Raw genomic sequence first — 21909 nt, 5'->3', positions numbered from 1 at the left:
GCAGGTCAGGCAGCATCCAGGGAACAGGAGAATCGACGTTTCGGGCATAAGCCCTTCAGGAATGAGGAATGATGTGGCCTTCTCTATATTGGGGAGACAGGCCGGCTACTTGCGGAGCGTTTCAGAGAACACCTCTGGGACATCCGGACCAACCAACCCAACCACCCTGTAGCTCAACATTTCAATTCCCCCTCCCTCTCCACCAAGGATATGCAGGTCTTTGGATTCCTCCATCGTCAGACCACAGCGAAACGATGGTTGGAGGAAGAACGCCTCATCTTCCGGCTAGGAACGCTCCAACCACAAGGGATGAACTCGGGTTTCACCAGTTTCCTCATTTCCCCTCCCCCCACCTTGTCTCAGTATAATCCATCGAATTCAGCACCGCCTTCCTAACCTGCAATCTTCTTCCTGACCTCTCCGCCCCCACCCCAGTCTGACCTATCACCCTCACCTTGACCTCTTTCCACCTATCACATTTCCGACGCCCCTCCCCCAAGTCCCTCCTCCCTACCTTTTATCTTAGCCTGCTGGACAAACTTTCCTCATTCCTGAAGAAGAGCTTATACCCGAAACATCGATTGTCCTGTTCCCTGGATGCTGCCTGACCTGCTGCGCTTTTCCAGCAACACATTTTCAGCTCTGATCTCCAGCATCTGCAGACCTCACTTTCTCCTTAAGGAATAGAATGATCCCATTCATAGAACAATCACCCACACTGGGCACAGTGGTAACATGTTCTAGACGGGACTAATGAATTGAAAGATGTGATAGTTGTAGGATGAACATAAATAGCTACTGATATGTTTAAATTTTGGTTAATTATTGAAGATGATGGCCAAGAAGTAAGGACGTGGACTGACAGAATGGGATGAAAGCCAGAAGTAAGAAAGTGCCGTGCAAGTAGTGATATTGGTCCACATCTTACAAATTTGGGACAGAATCCCTAATTCCAAACCATCTAGGCCAAAAGGTTACATACTTCCATCTGATTTATCATGCCATCTTCCAATCAAGGATCCTGCAGAACTCACATAGCACAGGAATTCTCACGAGGGCAGTAAAAAGAACTTTGATGGAAGCAACATTATTTTTGACAATAGTTGCCATATTCCAGTAATTAAAGAGCTACAGTGTCCAAAATCTCATTTAGAAGATTCAGACAGCAGGCAAATTTGTCAGGTAAGTGGGTGATTGAGTGGGATAGTAGGTGGATAAGGAAGTACTTTGATGGATGGTGAGGTTGTAGGATAGCAGTTGAATGGGGGGGAGTTAAGATGACAGTGGATAAGGGAGTATGATGGAAAGTAGATGATTGAGGGCAAAGGGTGGTCGGTGGAGACTTATATTAATCATGAGCTACTCTTACTCCTTTTATACAAGTGAACCGAAATGTATTACTCATAAATGTAACCTTTTATTTGTGGTACACGACCAAATGTATTTTCTTTAAATTCATATTAATTCCTTGACTTGCGTCAGCCCACTCTGTTACTTTGCAAAGAACTGAAGTTAGTCCAATGTGTTTTGTCTTTCTCAAATCCGTGCTTAGCTTCCATTTATTAATTCAATTTTGCAGTGTTGATCAATTTTGTACCAGATTATTGCCTTCAAAGGTTCTCCTGCTGTAAAAACCTGCACAATTTCAACTTTATTTCCATCAGCGACCTCGGACACATCACATCTTAACAGGTGAACTTACTACTTGGAAGTACTTCCACATCACTTATATTTTCCAACTATATCTTTACTGATATTGGCAGCATGCTCTTCTTTACTTAAGGTAGATACTAAATATTAATTTAATATCTGACCCATTCCTTTTGCCTTCACAAGAACATTTATTTGATTCTTGGATGGCCCAATTCTTCCTTTGACTACTCATTTACAATTTATATGTATGGAATACATTTTTGAGGTTCCTTTTATGTTGCTGGCTAATGAATTCTTATGCACTGTTTTTGACCATTTTACTTTCTTTCTTCCTCTGTACATAGCTTGGTCTTTTGAACCTGGCATTTATCTTAAGTCAGTTTAAGATTAAAATAAATCATAACAATCAGCTAAAAATGAATTCTTACCCATTTTTGGTTCTGGGTCAAGATTCATGCTTTGTCTGTGGCCACCTAATTGAGGCAGAGAGCACACAATATTTGCATGCTGTTTCTTCATTCTCAATGTTTCTATGTGTAGTAGTGTATAACTGGCAGCAACTAGACATAACTTTACCCCCGAGTCAATGAAGCTGATACTCCACATCAGAGGGGCAGTTGTAACCTAGTTGATAGCATTTGGAATAATCACATATTGAGGATGTTACTTTCTTATCCTTCTTCTGAATTCCCACTTCATACGTAATGCACCATCTTTTTCAAGCTGCAGATGGTATGATCATGGACATTTTGCTTTCCAACTTCCCCACCCCAACACTTGTGATATTTTGTTTTCAGATATGCAGAAACTGGCCTATTGGGCAGTCACCATAGAGGCTGGAAGGAAAGGGAAAGAGTTGTGCCACAGCAGTGATGAAAGATAGAAATAAGGCCAAAATTTGCACAATGCTATATTTCTTTACAAAGTCATTACAAGTATTCACCTACTAACCCAACAAACAAAGTTTAGTCTGTGTCCCTTCAAAGTGCTCAGTCAATCCCAGTTAAAGCTCAACACATGCATTCAATTAATTTATAATTAATAGATTCCTATATGTCCTGATATTTGAATTATGTACAACCAAAATTTTCAAATCTTCACATGCTGTACAAAACATTGAATTACAAGACACTATTCCTCTGACAAATTCCTTTATATGCTCTTATTTTTTTAAAAATCAGAATATTAACTATTTGCATCTATTCATTTACTTTAGACATTTCCGTTCTCTAGAGCAAGGTTAAAAGCCAACAAAGTCAACCTACGATCTATTCTCACTCACACTTTCATTGTGCATATATTTCAAAATAAAGAACTATCTACTCTACATAACTTTAGTGCACATCTTTTCAGGATGTCACTCTATATATATTGCTTCCACAGTAGCCAATGTTTCAGGAGCTAATGTACTTTAAGCAATCCTTTTAACTTCCATATATTCATAAGTTAAATGAAGACATTTCTGTACATGTACTGCACATAGTACTGACATTGCAATCTTACTAATGATATGTACAATTTCACAATAATCTTTCTAAAGCCTCTTTGCTAATAAAGTAAAGAATTCCATATATCTTCTTGACCACGTTATTGATTTGTACTGCTACCTTCAGGGATCCATGGATATTCACTCTAAGGTCCCTCCAAAATGTTAATACATATCACAAAAAGCAGAAGGTTTTGGTACAATACTGTGTGGACACCACTGGAAACAGTTTTACTTATGGAGGCGAGAGGCAGTGCTGCAGTGATAATGTCATTGGGCTAGTAATTCAGAAGCCCAAATTTATGGTCTGTGGACACTGATTCAAATCCCATCAATGTAACTTGTAGATTTTTTTTAAAAGGGGAAGGTCAAACAAAAACATTAATAATTCTATGGATGATAAAGGAGATATAAATGAAGGTAAAGAAAGAAAAATGTGCTTATGATGAGTCAGGTGGAAAATAAGGATTAAGAATATCAATAGTTCAGACGGGATGTGATAATGTGAAGAGAAACTATGAGAAAAAGACTGGCAGCCAACATAAAGTGGTGTGCCAAAAGCTTCTGTGGGCATTTTCTGGATTGAATAGGATTTATGTTTTGGTTTTAACAAGGGATGAAACCAATAGCTTATTTTGTGCTCTAAGCCACCTTTTCTTTATCAAAAGAAATAAGTGACTTTGGAGAAAAGGCAAGCAAATCTTTCAATGAGATAAGAGGTGGAGTTTAAGGCCCTTAATTACTGGTGAACCAGGTTTAAAAAGATTAAGGGTACGTTCTATGTTAATGGTGGCCTAGCTATTCGTTTTGACATAGTTCATAGTTTTACAAACTTAAGTAGACAGTTAGGAACATGCCCTAGAAATTGTACCATATTTTGAGAAGATTTATAGCTCAGGTTGAGGTTCTGGATGTTGGTTTGCTCACTGAGCTGAAAGGTTCATTTACAGACGTTTTGTCACCATACAAGGTAACACCTTCAGTGAGCCTCCAGATGAAGCACTGCTGATGATTCCTGCTTTCTATTTATATGTTTGGGTTTCCTTGGGTTGGTGATGTTATTTCTTGTGGTGACATCATTTCCTATAGTGATGTCATTTCCTGTTCTTTTTCTCAGGGAGTGATAGATAGTGATTGTTGATAGAGTCCCGGTTGAAATGCCATGCTTCTAGGAATTCTCGTCCTAGAAGCTTGTCCTAGGATGGATGTGTTGCCCTAGTCGAAGTGGTGTCCTTCCTTATCTGTATGTAAGGATACTAGTGAGAGGATCACGTCGCTTTGTGACTAGTTGATGTTCATGTATCCTGGTGGCTAGTTTTCTGTCCGTTTGTCCAAAATAGTGTTTGTTACAGTTCTTCCACGATATTTTGTAAATGACATTAGTTTTGCCTGTTGTCTGTATAGGTTCTTTCAAGTTCATTAGCTGCTGTTTTAGTGTGTTGGTGGGTTTGTGGGTGACCATGATGCCAAGGGGTCTGAGTAGTCTAGCAGTCATTTCCGAAATGTATTTGATGTAGGGGAAAGTGGCTAGGGGTTTCTGAATGCATTTTGTCTGCTTGCTTGGGTTTGTTGCTGAGAAATCATGAGACTGTGTTCATTGGGTACCCATTCTTTTTGAATACACTGTATAGGTAATTTTTCTCTGCCTTTGTATAGTTCCTCTGTGCTGCAGTGTGTGGTAGTTAGTTGAAGTAATGTTCTGATGGAGCTTCATTTGTGGATGTTGGGATGATTGCTTCTGTAGTTCAATATTTGGTCTATATGTGTTCTTTTCCTGTAGGCGCCGGTTTGAAGTTCCACGTTGGCTGTTGGCTCTACTGTGACATCTAGGAATGGCAGTTTGTTGTTGTTTTCCTCCTCTTTAGTGAATTTTATGACAGTAAGGGTATTATTGATGGTTTTGAAGGTTTTCTCTAATTTGTTTCTGTTTAGTGACGACAAAGATGTCATCACCTTAGTGGACCCTAAGTTTGCGTTGGATAGTTGGCAGAGCTGTTTGTTCAAGTCTCTGCATTACTGCCTCTGCTAAGAATCCTGATATCAGAGATCCCATGAGTGCTCCATTGGTTTGTCTGTAAGTTTTGTTGATGAAGGTGAAGTGGGTGGTAAGTCATAGGTCCACTAGCTTGACGATACTGTCCTTGCTGATGAAGTTGGTGGTGTTTGGTGTATGTATCTTTGGGTCTTCTAATAATGTAGTCAGTGTTTCCTTGGTCAGGTTGATGTTGATGGATGTAAACAGGGCTGTTATTTCAAAGGAGACCATTATTTCATTCTCTTCTATCTTGGTGTCTTTGATGGTCTTCAGGAATTCTTGGGTGGAGTGGATGAAGTGGCGTGAGTCTTCTACTAAGTGTTTTAGTCTTTGGCATAACTCTTTGGCCAATCTGTAAGTTGGTGCTCCAATCTGTAAGTAGCGAGACAATGGGTCTGAGGGGGGGCTCCTGGTTTGTGTATTTTGGGTAATCCGTAGAAGTGTGGTGTGTTGTATCCATCTGGTTTCATTTTTTGGAAGTTGGTCTTATTTATTTCTCCAGATTTCTGAAGTTTTTTGAGTAGGCTGTGATTCGGTTCTCTAGTTGTGAGGTCGGGTCAATCGCCACTTGTAGGTAAGTGTTGGTAACTGCAAGTAGTGCATTCACTTTTTCACCGTAGTCTCTTTGATTTAAAATTACTGTCAAGCATCCTTTGTCTGCAGGTAGGATTTTTTATAGTCTTTCCAGTGCTTTCCTTTCTTGTGTATTGAGTCTATTGCCTTTTTCCTGCTTAATGTGGGGGAGATACTAAATGAGTATTTTGCATCAGTATTTACTGTGGAGAAGGATATGGAAGATATAGACTGTAGGGGAATAGATGGTGACATCTTGAAAAATGTCCAGATTACAGAGGAGGAAGTGCTGGATGTCTTGAAATGGGTAAAGGTGGATAAATTCCCAGGACCTGATCAGGTGTACCCTAGAATTCTGTGGGAAGCTAGAGAAGTCATTGCTTGGCCTCTTGCTGATATATTTGTATCATCGATAGTCACAGGTGATGTGCCGGAAGACTGGAGGTTGGCTAATGTGGTGCCACTGTTTAAGAAGGGTGGTAAGGACAAGCCAGGGAACTATAGACCAGTGAGCCTGACATCAGTAGTGGGCAAGTTGTTGGAGGGAATCCTGAGGGAAATGATGTATTTGGAAAGGCAAGGACTGATTAGGGATAGTCAACATGGCTTTGTGTATGGGAAATCATGTCTCACAAACTTGATTGAGTTTTCTGAGGAAGTAACAAAGAGGATTGATGAGGGCAAAGCAGTAGATGTGATCTATATGGACTTCAGTAAGGCTCCTCATGGGAGACGGATAAGCAAGGTTAGATCTCACGGAATACAGGGAGAACTAGCCATTTGGATACAGAACTGGCTCGAAGGTAGAAGACAGAGGGTGGTGGTGGAGGGTTGTTTTTCAGACGGGAGGCATGTGACCAGTGGAGTGCGACAAGGATTGGTGCTGGGTCCTCTACTTTTTGTCATTTACATAAATGATTTGGATGCGAGCATAAGAGGTACAGTTAGTAAGTTTTCAGATGACACCAAAATTGGAGGTGTAGTGGACATCGAAGCGGGGAACCTCAGATTACAACTGGATCTTGACCAGATGGACCAATGGGCTGAGAAGTGGCAGATGGAGTTTAATTCAGATAAATGCGAGATGCTGCATTTTGGGAAAGCAAATATTAGCAAGACTTATACACTTAATGGTAACGTCCTAGGGAGTGTTGCTGAACAAAGAGACCTTGCAGTGCAGGTTCATAGCTCCTTGAAAGTGGAGTCGCAGGTAGATAGGAGAGTGAAGAAGTCGTATGGTATGCTTTCGTTTATTGGTCAGAGTACTGAGTACAGGAGTTGGGAGGTCATGTTGCAGCTGTGCAGGACATTGGCTAGGCCACTGTTGGAATATTGCGTGCAGATCTGGTGTCCTTCCTATCGGAAAGATGTTGTGAAACCTGAAAGGGTTCAGAAAAGATTTTTAAGGATGTTGTCAGGGTTGGAGGATTTGAGCTATAGGGAGAGGCTGTACAGGCTGAGGCTGTTTTCCTGGAGGGAGGACCTTATAGAGGTTTACAAAATTATGAGGGGTATGGATAGAGTAAATAGGCAAAGTCTTTTCGCTGGGGTGGGGGAGTCCAGAACTAAAGGGCAAAGATTTAGGGTGGAGAGGGGAAAGATATAAAAGAGACCTAATCGACAACTTTTTCACACAGACGGTGGTACGTGTATGGAATGAGCTGCCAAAGACAGTGGTGGAGGCTAGTACAATTGCAACATTTAAGAGACATTTGGATGGGTATATGAGTAGGAATGGTTTGGAGGGATATGGGCCGGGTGCTGGCAAGTGGGACCAGATTGGGTTGGGATATCTGGTTGGCATGGATGAGTTGGACCGAAGGGTCTATTTCCATGCTGTACATCTCAATGACTCTATGACTACCTATCTGATAGTTTGCTGGGTTTCTTCTGTAAGTTGGTTGTCTTTTAGTGTTGTTTCTAAAGCTGCTAAGAAATTTTCTTGTCTGCATCCTGGAAGTTGTAATTTAATCTTCTTATGAAGATGGCCTTTTCAGTTGTTAAGGGTCGGTCAGATAAGCTTTTTTTATCCCTGCTTCTGTGTTGTCAGTGTTGTTACTTTGTCTAAGTTTGTCTAGTTTTTTTTTCTGCAGATCTAGTTTTTTACATTTTCTGTGTTTGTCACTATCTAAAATCTTTGGTTTGTTGCATCTTTGGTTTGTCCATTCATGGTCTGTTGCATAAGTGAGTAAATATTTTGGTGCAAAATTTCCCGGTTGTATTTATGGAGTCTGTTGTGGGCATCATTAATCATTTCTCTAAGCATTTTGTGGCCGTTTTGCTCTGCTATTCATTTAGTTAGTGGAGTGTTGAGGGGAGGTTTGTATTTGAGACATTTAAGTAGTACCTGTTTTCTTAGGCATTCGTGCAGGAAGTACAGCTTTTTGCAGGTTGCGCTCTGTTGGATGGCATTCGTTTCCCATTTTCGGGCCAGCTTTAGTGTATTGCGCCAATAGAAATTTTATGTTTTTCTCCAGGGAGCAGATGGCATTGGAGGATGGTGGGGGGGTTGCGGGGTGGTTGGGGGTGGATGGGGTTGCAGTGTGGGCGGGGCAGATAGGATGGGGGCATGGGTGGACAGGGTTGGGAGGGCAGGGGGGTGGGGGCTTGCACATGGTGTGCTGCTCCCTAGAATCCTGAACGGGGAGCAGACTTCACAGAAAACTCCGAGCCCCAGAGGAAATCAATTAATCGAATAATCAATTATCCGAAAGAAATAGTGCCCACCCATCTCATTCGGATAATCAAGGTTCATCTGTATAGATCTTGCTTCAATGGTATCATTGCTTTCTATGATTCCAAAGAGCCATTCTCATTAAGACTCTGTCCCGACTAAGTGGTATTGTCATACATAGTCGCATTGGCAGGGTATCATTTTAGATTTACATGAACATTTCCTTTAAACACTTCAAAATTCAATCACAGAACTTCCTGTTCAGGGCTATTTATTTGGCAAATAATATCTTTGGTGCACAACATTTTTCCCTGTCCAAGGTGGTGATATATGGGCGACACAGAGGCACAATGGTTAGCACTGCTGCCTCACAGTGCCAGAGACCTGGGTTCAATTCCCACCTCAGGCAACTGTGCGAAGTTTGCACACTCTTCCCCGTGTCTGCTGGGTTTCCTCTGGGTGCTCAGGTTTCCTCCCACAGTCCAAAAATGTGCAGGTTAGGTGAATTGGCCATGCTAAATTGTCCGTAGTGTTAGGTGCATTAGTCTGGGGTAAATGTAAGGGAATGGGTCTGGGTGGATTGCTCTTTGGAGGGTCGGTGTGGACTTGTTGGGCCGAAGTGCCTGTTTCCACACTATCAGTAATCTAATATACAATTAGCAGAGGAAACTTAAGGGGGGATAGCCAAATCTTCATTTTGTAGCTGTGACCACTTTGGATGTACAGAAATCTGTTGAGGCATTTGAAGGAATATTTTATACTGTCCTCTAGCTTTCAAGTAGTTCAGATAAAATCATTAATATACTGTTTGGGATAATAACTTAATTTACATTTGCCATATAGAAAGCACAATGAATTGCTGCTCATACTATGGCATAAATTTGTAATTTCTTTGTAAAATCTTGCTTGTTATTTAAGGAACAGAAAGGGAAGTTAAGTGTAGATTGTGGGGAAGCCCAATCCATGAAAACAAGAGTAACACAGGTCAGAAGTACAACATGTGGGACTTCAACTAATTATTCTAAGCTCTGATTTGGTTTTATAATGGCAAAAAATATCTTATTATCTTCTATTCCTGTGCTTAACCCTGAAACCAAAAATATCAAGAACATCATGAATACTGTAACAATTTTTTTATTTTGATGGTTTACCTCTTTTGTTAAAAATTTCAGTTGCCTTTAAAAATTCGGTAACATGACTTATTTGTGCATAGCCTACAATTCAAAATTTCTTACCTGGAGACTTGGTCTGCTGGCCACTGCTTCGTCGTTGCCTGGATTTGATAGGGGTAGAGGAAGTAGTATTCACTGCAATTGTATCTTTAGGTATATCATAGTCAGAAAGTAATGCTGAAATAATGGTTCTTGATCGGTCAGTAGTCTGGATAGAGTCCAAAGAGCCAGTCTGATAGTCAGTGCTCTGTACTGTCTGCAAGAATGAAGATGTTAATTTAGAAAGCCTAACACCATTAAAACATGAAACAGTGTCCTTATCTACCAAATGGTCTCCACTATATAAGTGTTAATTGACTGTTTTAATTGCACTCTTCATTATAATCAGTTTTAAAGTTCATTTCAATTCACCTTAATATTAAACAACTATCAGGAATTTCAAAGACCAAATAAAAATTTCCATGTAACTTTAAATACTGTACATGCAAGCAGCTGTCAGTACACAATACTACTTAGCCATAAACAATTTAGCAACATCTAAAGGCTAACATCTAACATATATAAAACGAAAGGCTGAGAAGTTGCTTTGTGTATATGTATTATCACATTAGGAAGTACTTCTGATCCTGGTGGACAGATCTTTAAGGGGTGATTTGGGTATACTATTTCAAATCCCTTCAAGAAGATCCCCTGGAGGTCATACTATACAACACGACATCAATACTTACATTGCAATCCAAATAGAAGATAGCAAATATGCAAAATTTTTCAGGCATCTCTTCTGCATAAGCTGACTTTTTTCACCACAAAATATGTAGTCCACAACATTTGCTTCTTGGTTACAGAATGAGAAGAAAATATTTCCTTATCGGGTGAAGAACACAACTGCAGGGACGCAAAAGTTCTGCTCTAACTGTGCAGTGCCTCCATAATGATTTAGCAATCCTCTTGGAAAAGTATTTGTTTTAGAGTGGGAGGAATATAAGTGAATTGTTTAAAATATGTTTGAGTTTGTGCTATGATACTCTGTTTGCACACTAACAGTGTACATCGTTATTGTAAGAACACCAGGTCATGTGTGACTTTATAACTTCACACAAGGCTTTGGTTCTTGATTCTTGTTCAATTTATTGTGAAACAGTAAAAGATATTGATATGACTGAGATTGGCGAAATAGCAATTAATCTAAGTTTTTGAGGTCTTCCTCATATTCACCATTATCCTACTTTTCTGGTACTACATTTTCGTATGGAAAAAATCATAGTTTCACAAAACATTAATTCTTATTTTTCTTAATAAGCTGGCTTGTGCCTCAACAACATTGCAAATTATAGTACTTTAGTAAGTGCTTCCTCCTACACTTGGTTATTAACACCCCAGTGCAAGATATTAGCCACCTTGATGAAAGGGCACTAAATCAGGCACTAATTGAAAGTAAGGTGGGGCATGTTGAAAGATTGTCATTTCGTTTTTCTGTACTGTCAACTGTGGGCAATGGGAAAAGAACGGTCTTAACAATGAAGGCTTGCTGAAGGATTACTGCAGATTTAAAAAGCAAATAACCTGACATTCATTCTAAGTGCCATTTTCTTCTTTTTCATGTCGAAGCAACATTTACACACCTATTTGTTCAGGCAATATTTGAAGTGTAGTTTGCAGATAAGCTGAAGCTGACGATTGTGTACAAATTTCAGCCAGCAACAAGTTGCTGATTGGCACGTGGACAAGTGACCAAGTATTGATGACAAAAGCCATCAGCCTGTAAACAAATAGATAATTAATTCTCAGGAAGCTGAACAGCGGGGGACTGTGAACAGGGCTGTGAGAACCTATCAGACCTCCACCAGCTTAGGAGAGCTCTCTGTTCTCTGTAGTAAAAGCTACTTTAAACTTGAAGAAAACCAGTTCTTTTTCATTAGCAGTTGCTGTAAACTGTAACTTTTAATTAATTGGTCAGAGATCTTTTATACGTGTGAAGCAACCATCTGGTATCTCCTGCAAATCAGCAAAAGTATCCAGAGAAGAAAGGTCAAGCAGCAGTGTTCTGATTAGCACAAGAATCATCTCAGCACATTCTCTAAATTGAGACCACTGAACTGTTTTCTCAATTTTCCCTCTATCTGTAACACCCATTATTTTGTTTTCTGTCTGCGTATATGTGTAAAGGGGAGTTCATAAGGGGGTTAGAGTTTCAACTTATGTTCATAATTCATATGGTTCATTGTTGTTTTCGTACAGCTAGAGTCTATTTACTTGTAACTAACAGTAATTCTTAATTTGGAGATGCCGGTGTTGAACTGGGGTGTACAAAGTTAAAAACCACACAACACCAGGTTATAGTCCAACAGGTTTAATTGGAAGCACACTAGCCTTTGGAGCGACACTCCTTCATCAGGTGATAGTGCAGGGCTCAATCCTAACACACAGAATTTATAGCAAAAATTTACAGTGTGATGTAACTGAAATTATACATTGAAAAATTGATTGTCTGTTAAGCCTTTCATCTGTTAGAATACAGTGATAGTTTCACTTCTTTCATGTGTAAATCACAAAACCTTTTTTTTAAAAAGTTGCATTCTCGGGTTAGCTGTTAACAATGGTGATAGCTAGACAATATGTTGAAGGTGTTGGCCCCCTGTGTTCTCTGTCTATGCCATGATGTTTAGATTGATTCTAATCTAGAAAGTGAGATAACGGAGTTTTACATAAATTCATGCAGTTTTTGAGCTCAGAGTTCTACATGAATGCGTGCAGTTTTTGAGCAAAGTACAAAAGTAGTACTTTGCTCAAAAGTACTACTTGAGCAAAGTAGTAATTCTTAACCTGGTGCTGTTTGTCAGTTATACTATAAAATTTTGTGTACTTCTGCAAAATCCTTAAATTTTGTGCTGAATCTGGAAATAGCAAAACTTGATTTTGGGTTCCAGTGAGGTAAAACAGTGTGAATAGAATAGGAGAGGAAGGAAATTTTACTGGTTAACTTCTGCATCTAGGTATGATTCTATTGCATTATCAAGATATCAGGACTCTACTGAACAGCAGATGTGTGAGAGCATCATCACTCTCAGGTTCTCCTCTAAGTCATATATGATCCAGACCTGGCGCTATATTGCTGTTCCTTCAGTGTCATTATGTCAAAATCTGGAACTCCCTCTCCTAACACCTCTGCGGCGTACTTACCAAAGGAAATTAGGTTTGGGTAATAGGTGCTGGACTATTCAGCGATGTCAAAATCCCATGAGCAAATTAACTTTAAAACTCTGGGTTCTTTCCAGTTCTTTCTCTTTGATAATGTGATAACACTGTTGTTTTTGGTAAATAGTAAGTTACAACAGAATTTTGAGTCAGCAATCTGTTCAAATTCTACCTTGACGAATTGTGAATTAAACTCAATCAAAAGAATTTTCACCTTCTTGGAAGTGGCGAGAACCATGGCTGGAAGTGCAAATAATCAAGTGGGTCAGTAACAGGAAAATACCTGCCACTTAAATAATTCAATTGTGAGCAGGAAAACTGATGATAGACCTTCCTGATTTGCTGCCAATTAAGGCCCTTAAGTGATCAATCATCAATTATTTAATGGCTTCAACCTGTCACTGGCATAACTAAACTTGTACCAAATGAGCAAGAGGAAATTACCCAACCAGCAAATCGGGACGACCTATCTACTGAGTTTGGGATGGGATGATTTACCCCTGTTTAGCATGGAGGTGGGAAACAGGGTTGCTACTGAAAGCCAACTCTTTCCCTTGCCTCTCTCCTTTTCCAGTGACGCCCAAACTGTGAATACTCATCTCCCCGCGACCTTCCCCCTCAACAAAATTACTTGCTGTCCCACTGCCTTAAAGGTGTTACTGCATTGCTCCTCACAGTGTCTGCAGGCTTCTGATGTGCCTGCAGGTTCAGACAAAGCAGGGCATTGATGTTTTGGGATTTGATTGGTCAAGATGTATTCAAAGCTAATACTTGTATATTAGCACTTTAACTGGTGACTTGGTGGGTCAAGAGGCTGTCTCACTCCTAAAGATGCCTACTCCTACATATAGACAAAAATATGCAAAATTGGGCTGGCACCATAAAACTAACCATTAAAACTGTCGAAGTACTACAAAGGTCCAGCTCATTCACTAATGTAGCTGCACACCTATGAGATTTGGCATATGTTTGTCTCAAGTTCTCCATTGCCTTTAATAATGGGATGTACCCAGGAAAATATTGACTGTCATCTTAGCCTATTGTAGCTGACTCCTGTTTCTGTATTATTAGAAAGTAATACCTACCTGTAACTTACCTGGAAACTGTTACCATAGCTGGTTGAGATAATGGGTGGAATCTTATAGTGATCTAAGCAATGTGAGCAGTGGTGAGATGAGTGGCACAGTCAGGTGACAACTGCAGCGAGGCCTAACTCTATGCCAAGATCACCTTGCTCTGTCTTTTGTACTTTTGACAAGCAATGTGGTGAAATGTTTGGTAGACAGTGGTGAGATATCAGTTGACAAGGACTAACACTTGTGAAATATCTTGTTAATGCCACAATTTGCCTCATTAATGTTCAGCCTTCCATCTTACCCATCACTACCATCATGGCACCTTTCCAGTATATTTGGAGGCTGCTCATAAGGCACAAACTTGCATTGGAGGACACATCAGCAACCAACATTGAGAAAGTTGCAGCAGAGATACTTTATGCATATGGACAAGAATCAAGCTCAAGAAATGGACTAGGCTGCATTTCAGGGCTGCTCATATGCTCTTTTAGTGCTCTTTCATTTGTGAAAACTTGCATGCTTGCACCACCCATGCAAAACTTACCTTGCCTTGCCATGCATTGGCTCCTCAGCCAGAGCCAAAGGCTTTCACTGCTGGTGTTTAAGAGGCATTGTAGCACAAAAACACAGATGGGTTGCTTGTCATGCTAGTGCTACAACTCACTGGAGAAGAGTGTTGGAAAACAGGCCCTGCTATTTCCAGAGTCATCTCATAAGTTAAAGATTTTAAACGTTCCCAATTTATCTGATTTTCCACCCCAAGTTAATAGAAAATGTAGGAAGAACCGAACAAGAGCTATGATTTATTTAACATTATTGGATTCTAGTGACAGTTAAATAATTATAACAGATAGAAACTCTGACATACACACACACAGACGAACAGACAGAGGAGAACAGACAGATTCTGGACAGAGGAGAAAGTCTTTCTTTCCAGCTAAAGTTGTTGAGATTATCTTTATAACTCTTCTGCTGGTCAGCACGTTACATAAGTAGTCTTTCTATGGTTGCTTCCATTGGTTGGTGAGAGAAACAAGATGGCTAGTTCCCTTATAAAAACTCTTTGACTTATCAGTTAAAAGTTACACTTTTCAACAACTGTTGCAAGACATGTAAACTGGTTTTCTTCAGAACGGGCAGGTTGCTCCTGAGCTGGGAAATAAACTAAACTCTGTAATTTGTTCCCAGCTCCAAGCTGATGTTACCTGAGGTATAATTAGATTGCTATTGGCAAGCATAAAGGTCTATGTCATTCGTCCGTAGACTAGTCAACTTCTTGTTGCTAATAAAAGCTGCATTAGTAAGCCTCCTTGGCTAAAAATCATCGACAACTATACTGTAATTACTGCTTGTTCTAACAACTGTTTGAATGCTGGCTGCAATAGGAGTCAATTTGCTTACTTTCTAAACTGCACCCACTCTTTCAAACACTTTTTATTTAAAACAACTCTTTCTCATTTCAGTTTTTAAAAGCACAGAGACAAAAAGACATGGTCCTTACACTCATTAGTACTGAAAGATCCTGGGGGATGTGGAAACATAATGGTGAATAACATACAAAGTGCAATGCAGCATGTGCTAGCTGCCTACATGACAAACACACTTCATGTTAATTGAAGCAATGGCTAATTTGGAAATTGGTGGAGGATAGTTCTTCATTAAGTCAAAGTGGGGGCTTCTGTTAGTCAGGGGGTCCCAGTATCAACTGTCACAGGTGCAGTCTGCATGAAGGCAAGGGACTCCAACATAGTCAGTTGTCTGCTTATACTTTCATAGTCGGGTATCTGTCCCAATACAGTCTGGGGAAGTTTTCAGTGGTCAGTCCTATAGGGCCAGCACAAATCAGGATACTCTCAAGGAACTGCAAATGCAGTAGTCAGGGTTTGCTCATTCATGTCTATGGGCTGTTCATAAAAGTTAGTCAGGGATCTGGTATGAATACATCCTGGATATCTGTTCATTGATCTTCCAGTACAGCTCTAGAGGTGGCCTATAGGAACATCAAGGGGATCCATGACAGAGGGGTGGCTGTGGCAAGGAGGTGAAAGCAAGCAGATGCATTTATAATAATGAACAAAAAAATGTAATGGGGGAGACTCAAGTTGACTGGGGGAGTTTGAAACAGCATCAGAGGGCATGGTAGGCAATGGGCGAGGGTTTGATTGTAACCACCATTGTGACCACCATAGGGGGAGCATAAAAGAACAGGATGGGCGTCAGTAATGCTGTGCTTCGGGAAGCAAGGAGAGACAAAGTTGGAAACAAAGTTCAATATGGTGGTCTCCACACTGGGGAGTGGGTTTAAATGGTCTTTTGGCAGAAGGTGAGGTAATAGGAGACATATAGGCTGTCACTTGGGACCAGCTGAGGCCTGGTGCTAATGGTATCCAGTGCAATCTGCATTGCCAGCCATAGTGTTCCCTTCTCTAGATGTGAGGTGTTCCTAGAAAATAGCTAGAACAGTGCTCAGGATGGACAGTATGTCAGTTTGATGATTGTAAGTATGGAATTCATGTTAGCTGAACAACAATAATTTGTACCAATAAAAACTTGAAGTATCTATTTGCAAAGTACAGTTATATTGGATTTGCAATCATTACATCACCCATTTCATGTGCATTCAGATTGAGGATGATTAGATGAGGCAGATGCTCGTCAAAGGTGAGTTACTACATACTTGCAAATTGATCCAGGCATTTCAATAATGTTGAAATTAGCATCAAGGTACAAAACACCAGCGCTGGGCAAATGGAAACCACTATTTGTTTCAACTCCAACAGTCTTATGTGAGCCACGCAAGTTTAAGTCCTCATTTATTATGTGAGCCAAGCGAGTTTGAATCCTCATTTGTCATATAAGTGTACCAATTATCTGTGCTGAATGCAGTTTGAAGTTCAGTGTTTGATGCAAGTATGAGATTGGAGGGATGGAGTTGTGCTCCTTTTTTGCTGACGGGAGATGCTCACTTAGCTGGTTTGGCACCTTTAGCAAGTTACTACTGCTCATGCTGAGATGGAATGTGGATTTCCAATGCAGACATGTCTTTAGTCAGTCATGTGCAGTATGTCTCACTGTGTGGTGAAGCGTGTTCAGCCCTCATTTGCAGGGAATGCTACCGATTGCTGTTTAGAGATTTAAGAAATGCTTTTGCTCCTTTTGTGTCCAATTTAGACCTTTTCATAGAAAATAGGAACTGAAGTTGGATATTCAACCCTTTGAGCCAGCTCCACTGTTCATTATGATCGTGGCTCATCAACTCCTTATCCTGTTCTGCTTTCTCCCCAATTCTTTTGATTTCTTTAGTCCTAAGAACTATATAACTAACTCCTTCTTGAAAACATTCAACGTTTGGCCTAACCAGCTTTCTGTGACTCTCTCTAGGTCAAGTAATTTCTCCTCCTCTTAGTTCTAAATGGTCTATCTGTTTTCTTAAACTGTGATTTGTGGCTTTGGACTCCTCCAGTCATCGGGAACATCCTTCCCAAGTTTTCCCTGTCTAATCCTGTTTGAATTTTATAGGTTTCTATTAAATCCTCCCTCATTCTTCTAAACTGCAGTGAATGTAGTCCTAACCTATCCAGTCTCTCTTCATGTATCCATCCTGCTATTTCAGTTATCAGACTGGTATATCTTTGTTGTACTCCCTCCCATAGCCAGAACATCCTTCTCAGATAAAGAATTCAAAATCGCACAACACTCCAGAAACAAAAACAGAAATTGCTGGAAAAAGCTCAGCAGATCTGGCAGCATCTCTGGACAGAGATCAGAGCTAATGTCTTGGGACAAGTGACCCTTCCTCAGGCTGGTTTCACCAAGGCCCTGCAGCAAGACATTCCTGTTCCTATACTCATTCTTTTGCTATGAAGGCCAACGTACCATTTGGTTTTTGCACCTGCACGATTACTTTCAGCAACAGGTGTACCAGGGGACCTTTGTCTCATTGCATTGCCACTGAAGACAAGGAGCATTCATCTTAGGGAAAAATTGCTATTGCAGGCCTTCTTAGGATATGTGGGATGTGTCGGAGCCCAGAATTTTCTGTTCCCCCTCATTTCCTTAGTATGATGAATGTAAGCCCTGGAGTAAGGTGACTCCCATGGAGTGGGAGACAACCCTCCCCCGATGGCTGTGGAGGTCACTCAGCACTGAACATCTATGTGGCTGGTTCCTTCCAGGGAGTGACAGGAGGCCTCATCCGTGCATGGCCACAATGCCATCAGTACAGTCACCTGTGTAACAAGGTTTGTTTTTGCCCTCCCCCAGTGTAAAGTTAGTGCCTCAACCCAAGCAGCATGATTTGGAAACCTAGATTTTTTTTTCTAGGTATGGGGTGCTATTGTTTGCACACTTGGCACTGAGAGGACCATATCACATTGCTGTAAAGCTCATTAATAGGAGAGGGTCTATTCAATTTATTTTTAGGTGATCTGTGATCACTATAACCAATTCCTGGAGCTGCATGTCTGCTACACTGGTAGCTGCCATGACTTATAAAATGTGGGGCACTCTTGTCTACCTGGTGCATTTGAGGGTCTGAGGCCTGACAAGGCCCATTGATACTGTGGCTCATGACAACATGTGCAACCACTCTGACTCATAACACTGCACGTATTTCACTGAGGCTCATGGATGACGACTCTCACAACAGCATGCATTATGACCCCTTAATTTTTAACTCACCTCATCCTCCCTTCCTACCCTCTGTTCTCTCTATTCACTGGGACACACCACCTCTGCTCCCACATTACCACTAACTGCTCTTTCATCCTCTTTCTTCATACTTGTCCCTACCTTTGATTTGTTTGCGAAAATATTGGCCCACAACTGGCTGAATGGTAGACCTCAGGCTGCTTGCTCCTTATGAGGAGCAAATATTCAATTTAGCCTGAGAAGAACACAACTGTTCCTGTGGAGCTGGAGAAACCTGTAACCTTAATAGCCACTGGGATAGAATTGCCACCTCGTCCTCTGTATCCATCTGATCTTGCAGATTACACATTTTGGTGATGATGGCCTGTCCTTTCCTTAATCAATACCTGAGCTCTTTTCAGAAAGTTGACGAAAATGATAACGAGGTGTGCAGATGTTGAGTCTCATCAATCTCCTCAGCCTCCTTGGTAGATTTTTGCCAGCTGCTTTTCCCTCTGGAGGCTATGTGGCAGTTGCTGGAGGTTGCTGTTCTTCTTGGTCTTGTTGAGTAGTAGTAATTGCTATCTTCATGTATTTGTAGTTGCATTAAAGCTAGCAGCACTCCAGCCACAGTGATCTGCATGCGAGATGTGTAAGCAGATAATCCATGGGGAGTGTCAAAAAGATAACAATTTTATTTAAGGAATTTAAGAGTTCTCACATCCATCAAAATAAAATCATATGTTATGCCCTCACAGGGTGTGGCATGGAGAGTTCCTAAGGATGTCACTGTCATTCCTCAAGAAGGAGCTTTGAGATATGTCATCATCTTATTCAAATGTACGTAGCACAATCAGCTTTTATGCTACGTTGGGGCAGTAGAATTCTGTCAGTAATAATGCTACCCTTCTACCAACCCCAAAGAAAAAGCTCACTTCTATATTACATGCCATGTTATAACAGACTTATAGGCCAGTGTGTGAATGGGGTAGCTAAAAAGTGTTGGCTTCCAATGCTACCTATGGAATGTGTTTGTGAAATAAAAAGACCAGGTGCTACTTTTCAATGCCTTTGTCTGATTACGTTGGCATATTTGACATGACAAGGAGGAAATTAGTGCACACAATGTAATGTTTACAAATGCCTGAGGCCATAATTTTTCATGTATTTTTCAACGAAGTATGGATGAAATGCAAATTGAGCAAAATGAATGACATTGCTGGATCAGTGGAGGCCTGATTACTGCAACTGCTCCTAGCAGAGACATAAATTCCAAAAGTTTTACACTGCTCCCAGAGGAAAAAAAAGTAGAAACGTACTCAATCCAGTTTTCATGTTATATCAGCCAGTTTGTCTAGTTATGCAAAGTTCACTTTTGATTCAACAGGGAGAAAGTGAGGACTGCAGATGCTGAAGATCATTCCTGAAGAAGGGCTTATGCCCGAAACGTCGATCCTCCTGTTCCTTGGATGCTGCCTGACCTGCTGCGCTTTTCCAGCAACACAGTTTTCAGTTTTGTTTCAACAGATCAAGATTCCAACTTTGCTTGTATGAATGACTTTGCAGACACTGCCTGTCATGAACAAAACTCCCCCCGAACTTTTATGTTCCCTTTCAAGTGGCTGTCCCTGTGGCCCCTATGACCTTTCAATTTTACCTCTGTTTCAGTTACTATTATTCATTCATGTCTGAATCAATGTCCCAACATTATCCCGAGCACCTATAACTACAAGGACCCAGGTCCTTGTAGCCTCTACACGCTACCTAAGTACAGTTCACAGTCACCATGACCTGTGTGAACTTCACTTCCATAACTTTCCATCCCCTCTCATTCACTGTGAGCTCCTACCTTACAATCCCCAATTGTCCACTATCACCATTCCCTCAGTGACCCAGCACAATGAAGCCAATCCTCAGATTTAAAGTTGCTCACTGCCTATGGCCTGCTTCTTGACAATTAGTGAACAAATCTCCAAGACTGATCATAACCCACCCCTTTTAAAGTAATAACAAATCCCAAGAAGCATCACAGGAGATTTATAAAGCAAAAATTGATACCAGGCTAACAAAGGAGATACTAAGAATTGACAAAACTTGGTCAAAGAGCCATACATGAGGAAGTATCTTAGAGATGGCTAGACAATCACAAGAGAGAATTCAAAACACAGGACATTTTAGCAAGACAGCCATGACTGACCGCAGTCCATCTCCTGGACTGATGTCTCCCCACCTATAATCCCAGACTGGTTTCACCAGACCTGGAGGATAGACCACAGTCTAAAGCTGAACGCTGCAAATATTAGTGTACAGACTCACTTCTTACTTTCTGATATAGGGAAGATTATTGTGAAGCAACTAATAATAGATAGCCTGTGATACTGTCCAGAGGAACTGCTGCAGAGATATGGTAGAAATTGAGATAATTCTTCTCAATGTACACTGTGGCAGGTATGGCTACAGTCACTGGATTGTCCCCCATCACCTCTACTTTTGCTCTTTCTCCCAATATTTTCCAGTCCAAGCATGCGAAGTATATTCCCTATCCATTTACCTCCTCATACATCACTGCACAAGATGTCAAATACTTGTCTGAACTTAATGTATTGCAGTTGCACCACACCGAAATACAGATTATGGCATCTTCCTCAAACGCTCATATTTCCTCAATATGTACAGCTTTCAATTCTCTGTTGCACTCTTACACTGACTTCTTTATTTTCTTCAACTGTTTAAATGTAGCTGAATGTGTGCTCAAGCAAGATACTTTATAATTCTGAGATTCTTGACATACCCCAGCATAACCCACAACATTCTACCTCAATAACATCATCTCAGATCCAGCCTTACTTTAACCTATTGTTGTAAACACTCATTGTACCTTTATTAAATTGAGTCTTCGTTATTCTAAAGTACTTCTACCTGGCATCCACCATTCTAATTTCCATAAACCTGAAGTCATGCAAAACTGTGCTGCCCACATCTTTAATTGCGTCAAATCCCATTCATTCATCATCCATGTGCTAGCAGACTTAGAATACCTCCTGGTTAAATAATATCACAGTTTTAATCTGCTTTCTTCTAATTCCAGATATTTGGGAATTCCTAAGTTTATTCATTGTACGTTGGCAGTTGTGTTATCTGTTGCTAAAAAGTCCTGTGTTTTGAATTCTCACTTGAGATTGCTCTAGCCATCTCTAAGATACTTCCTCATATATGCTCTTTGACCAAGTTTTGTCAATTCTTAGTATCTCCTTTGGTAGCCTGGTATCAATTTTTGCTTTATAAATCTCCTGTGATTCTTCTTGGGATTTGTTATTACTTCAAAAGTACTAAATAAAGTTGCTGTTGTTCAGCATTTTCCAGGAGTTTGGCCTTTGTATTGAATGTTACTATATTGCCCAGTTTCCTTTTGGCAG

General features: G+C 40.5%; 1 protein-coding gene across 1 annotated transcript in view; it reads right to left on the bottom strand.

Moving 5' to 3' along the window:
• Positions 1 to 9437: 9437 nt before the first annotated feature.
• Positions 9438 to 21909, bottom strand: part of hsf5 (heat shock transcription factor family member 5) — a 112164-nt gene continuing 99692 nt past the window's right edge. The window contains exons 5-6 of the mRNA XM_043718920.1: positions 9657 to 9849; positions 9438 to 9508 (exon numbers count right to left, since the gene is read on the bottom strand). Coding sequence (XP_043574855.1) covers positions 9438 to 9508; positions 9657 to 9849 — 264 coding nt within the window. The remainder of the gene's footprint in view (positions 9509 to 9656; positions 9850 to 21909) is intronic.

Source organism: Chiloscyllium plagiosum, chromosome 28 (assembly GCF_004010195.1).
Source record: "Chiloscyllium plagiosum isolate BGI_BamShark_2017 chromosome 28, ASM401019v2, whole genome shotgun sequence".
In the NCBI taxonomy this organism is placed as follows: Eukaryota; Metazoa; Chordata; class Chondrichthyes; order Orectolobiformes; family Hemiscylliidae; genus Chiloscyllium; species Chiloscyllium plagiosum.
Note: the sequence above shows the minus strand (reverse complement) of the source record. Positions and strands in the feature narration are given on the sequence as shown.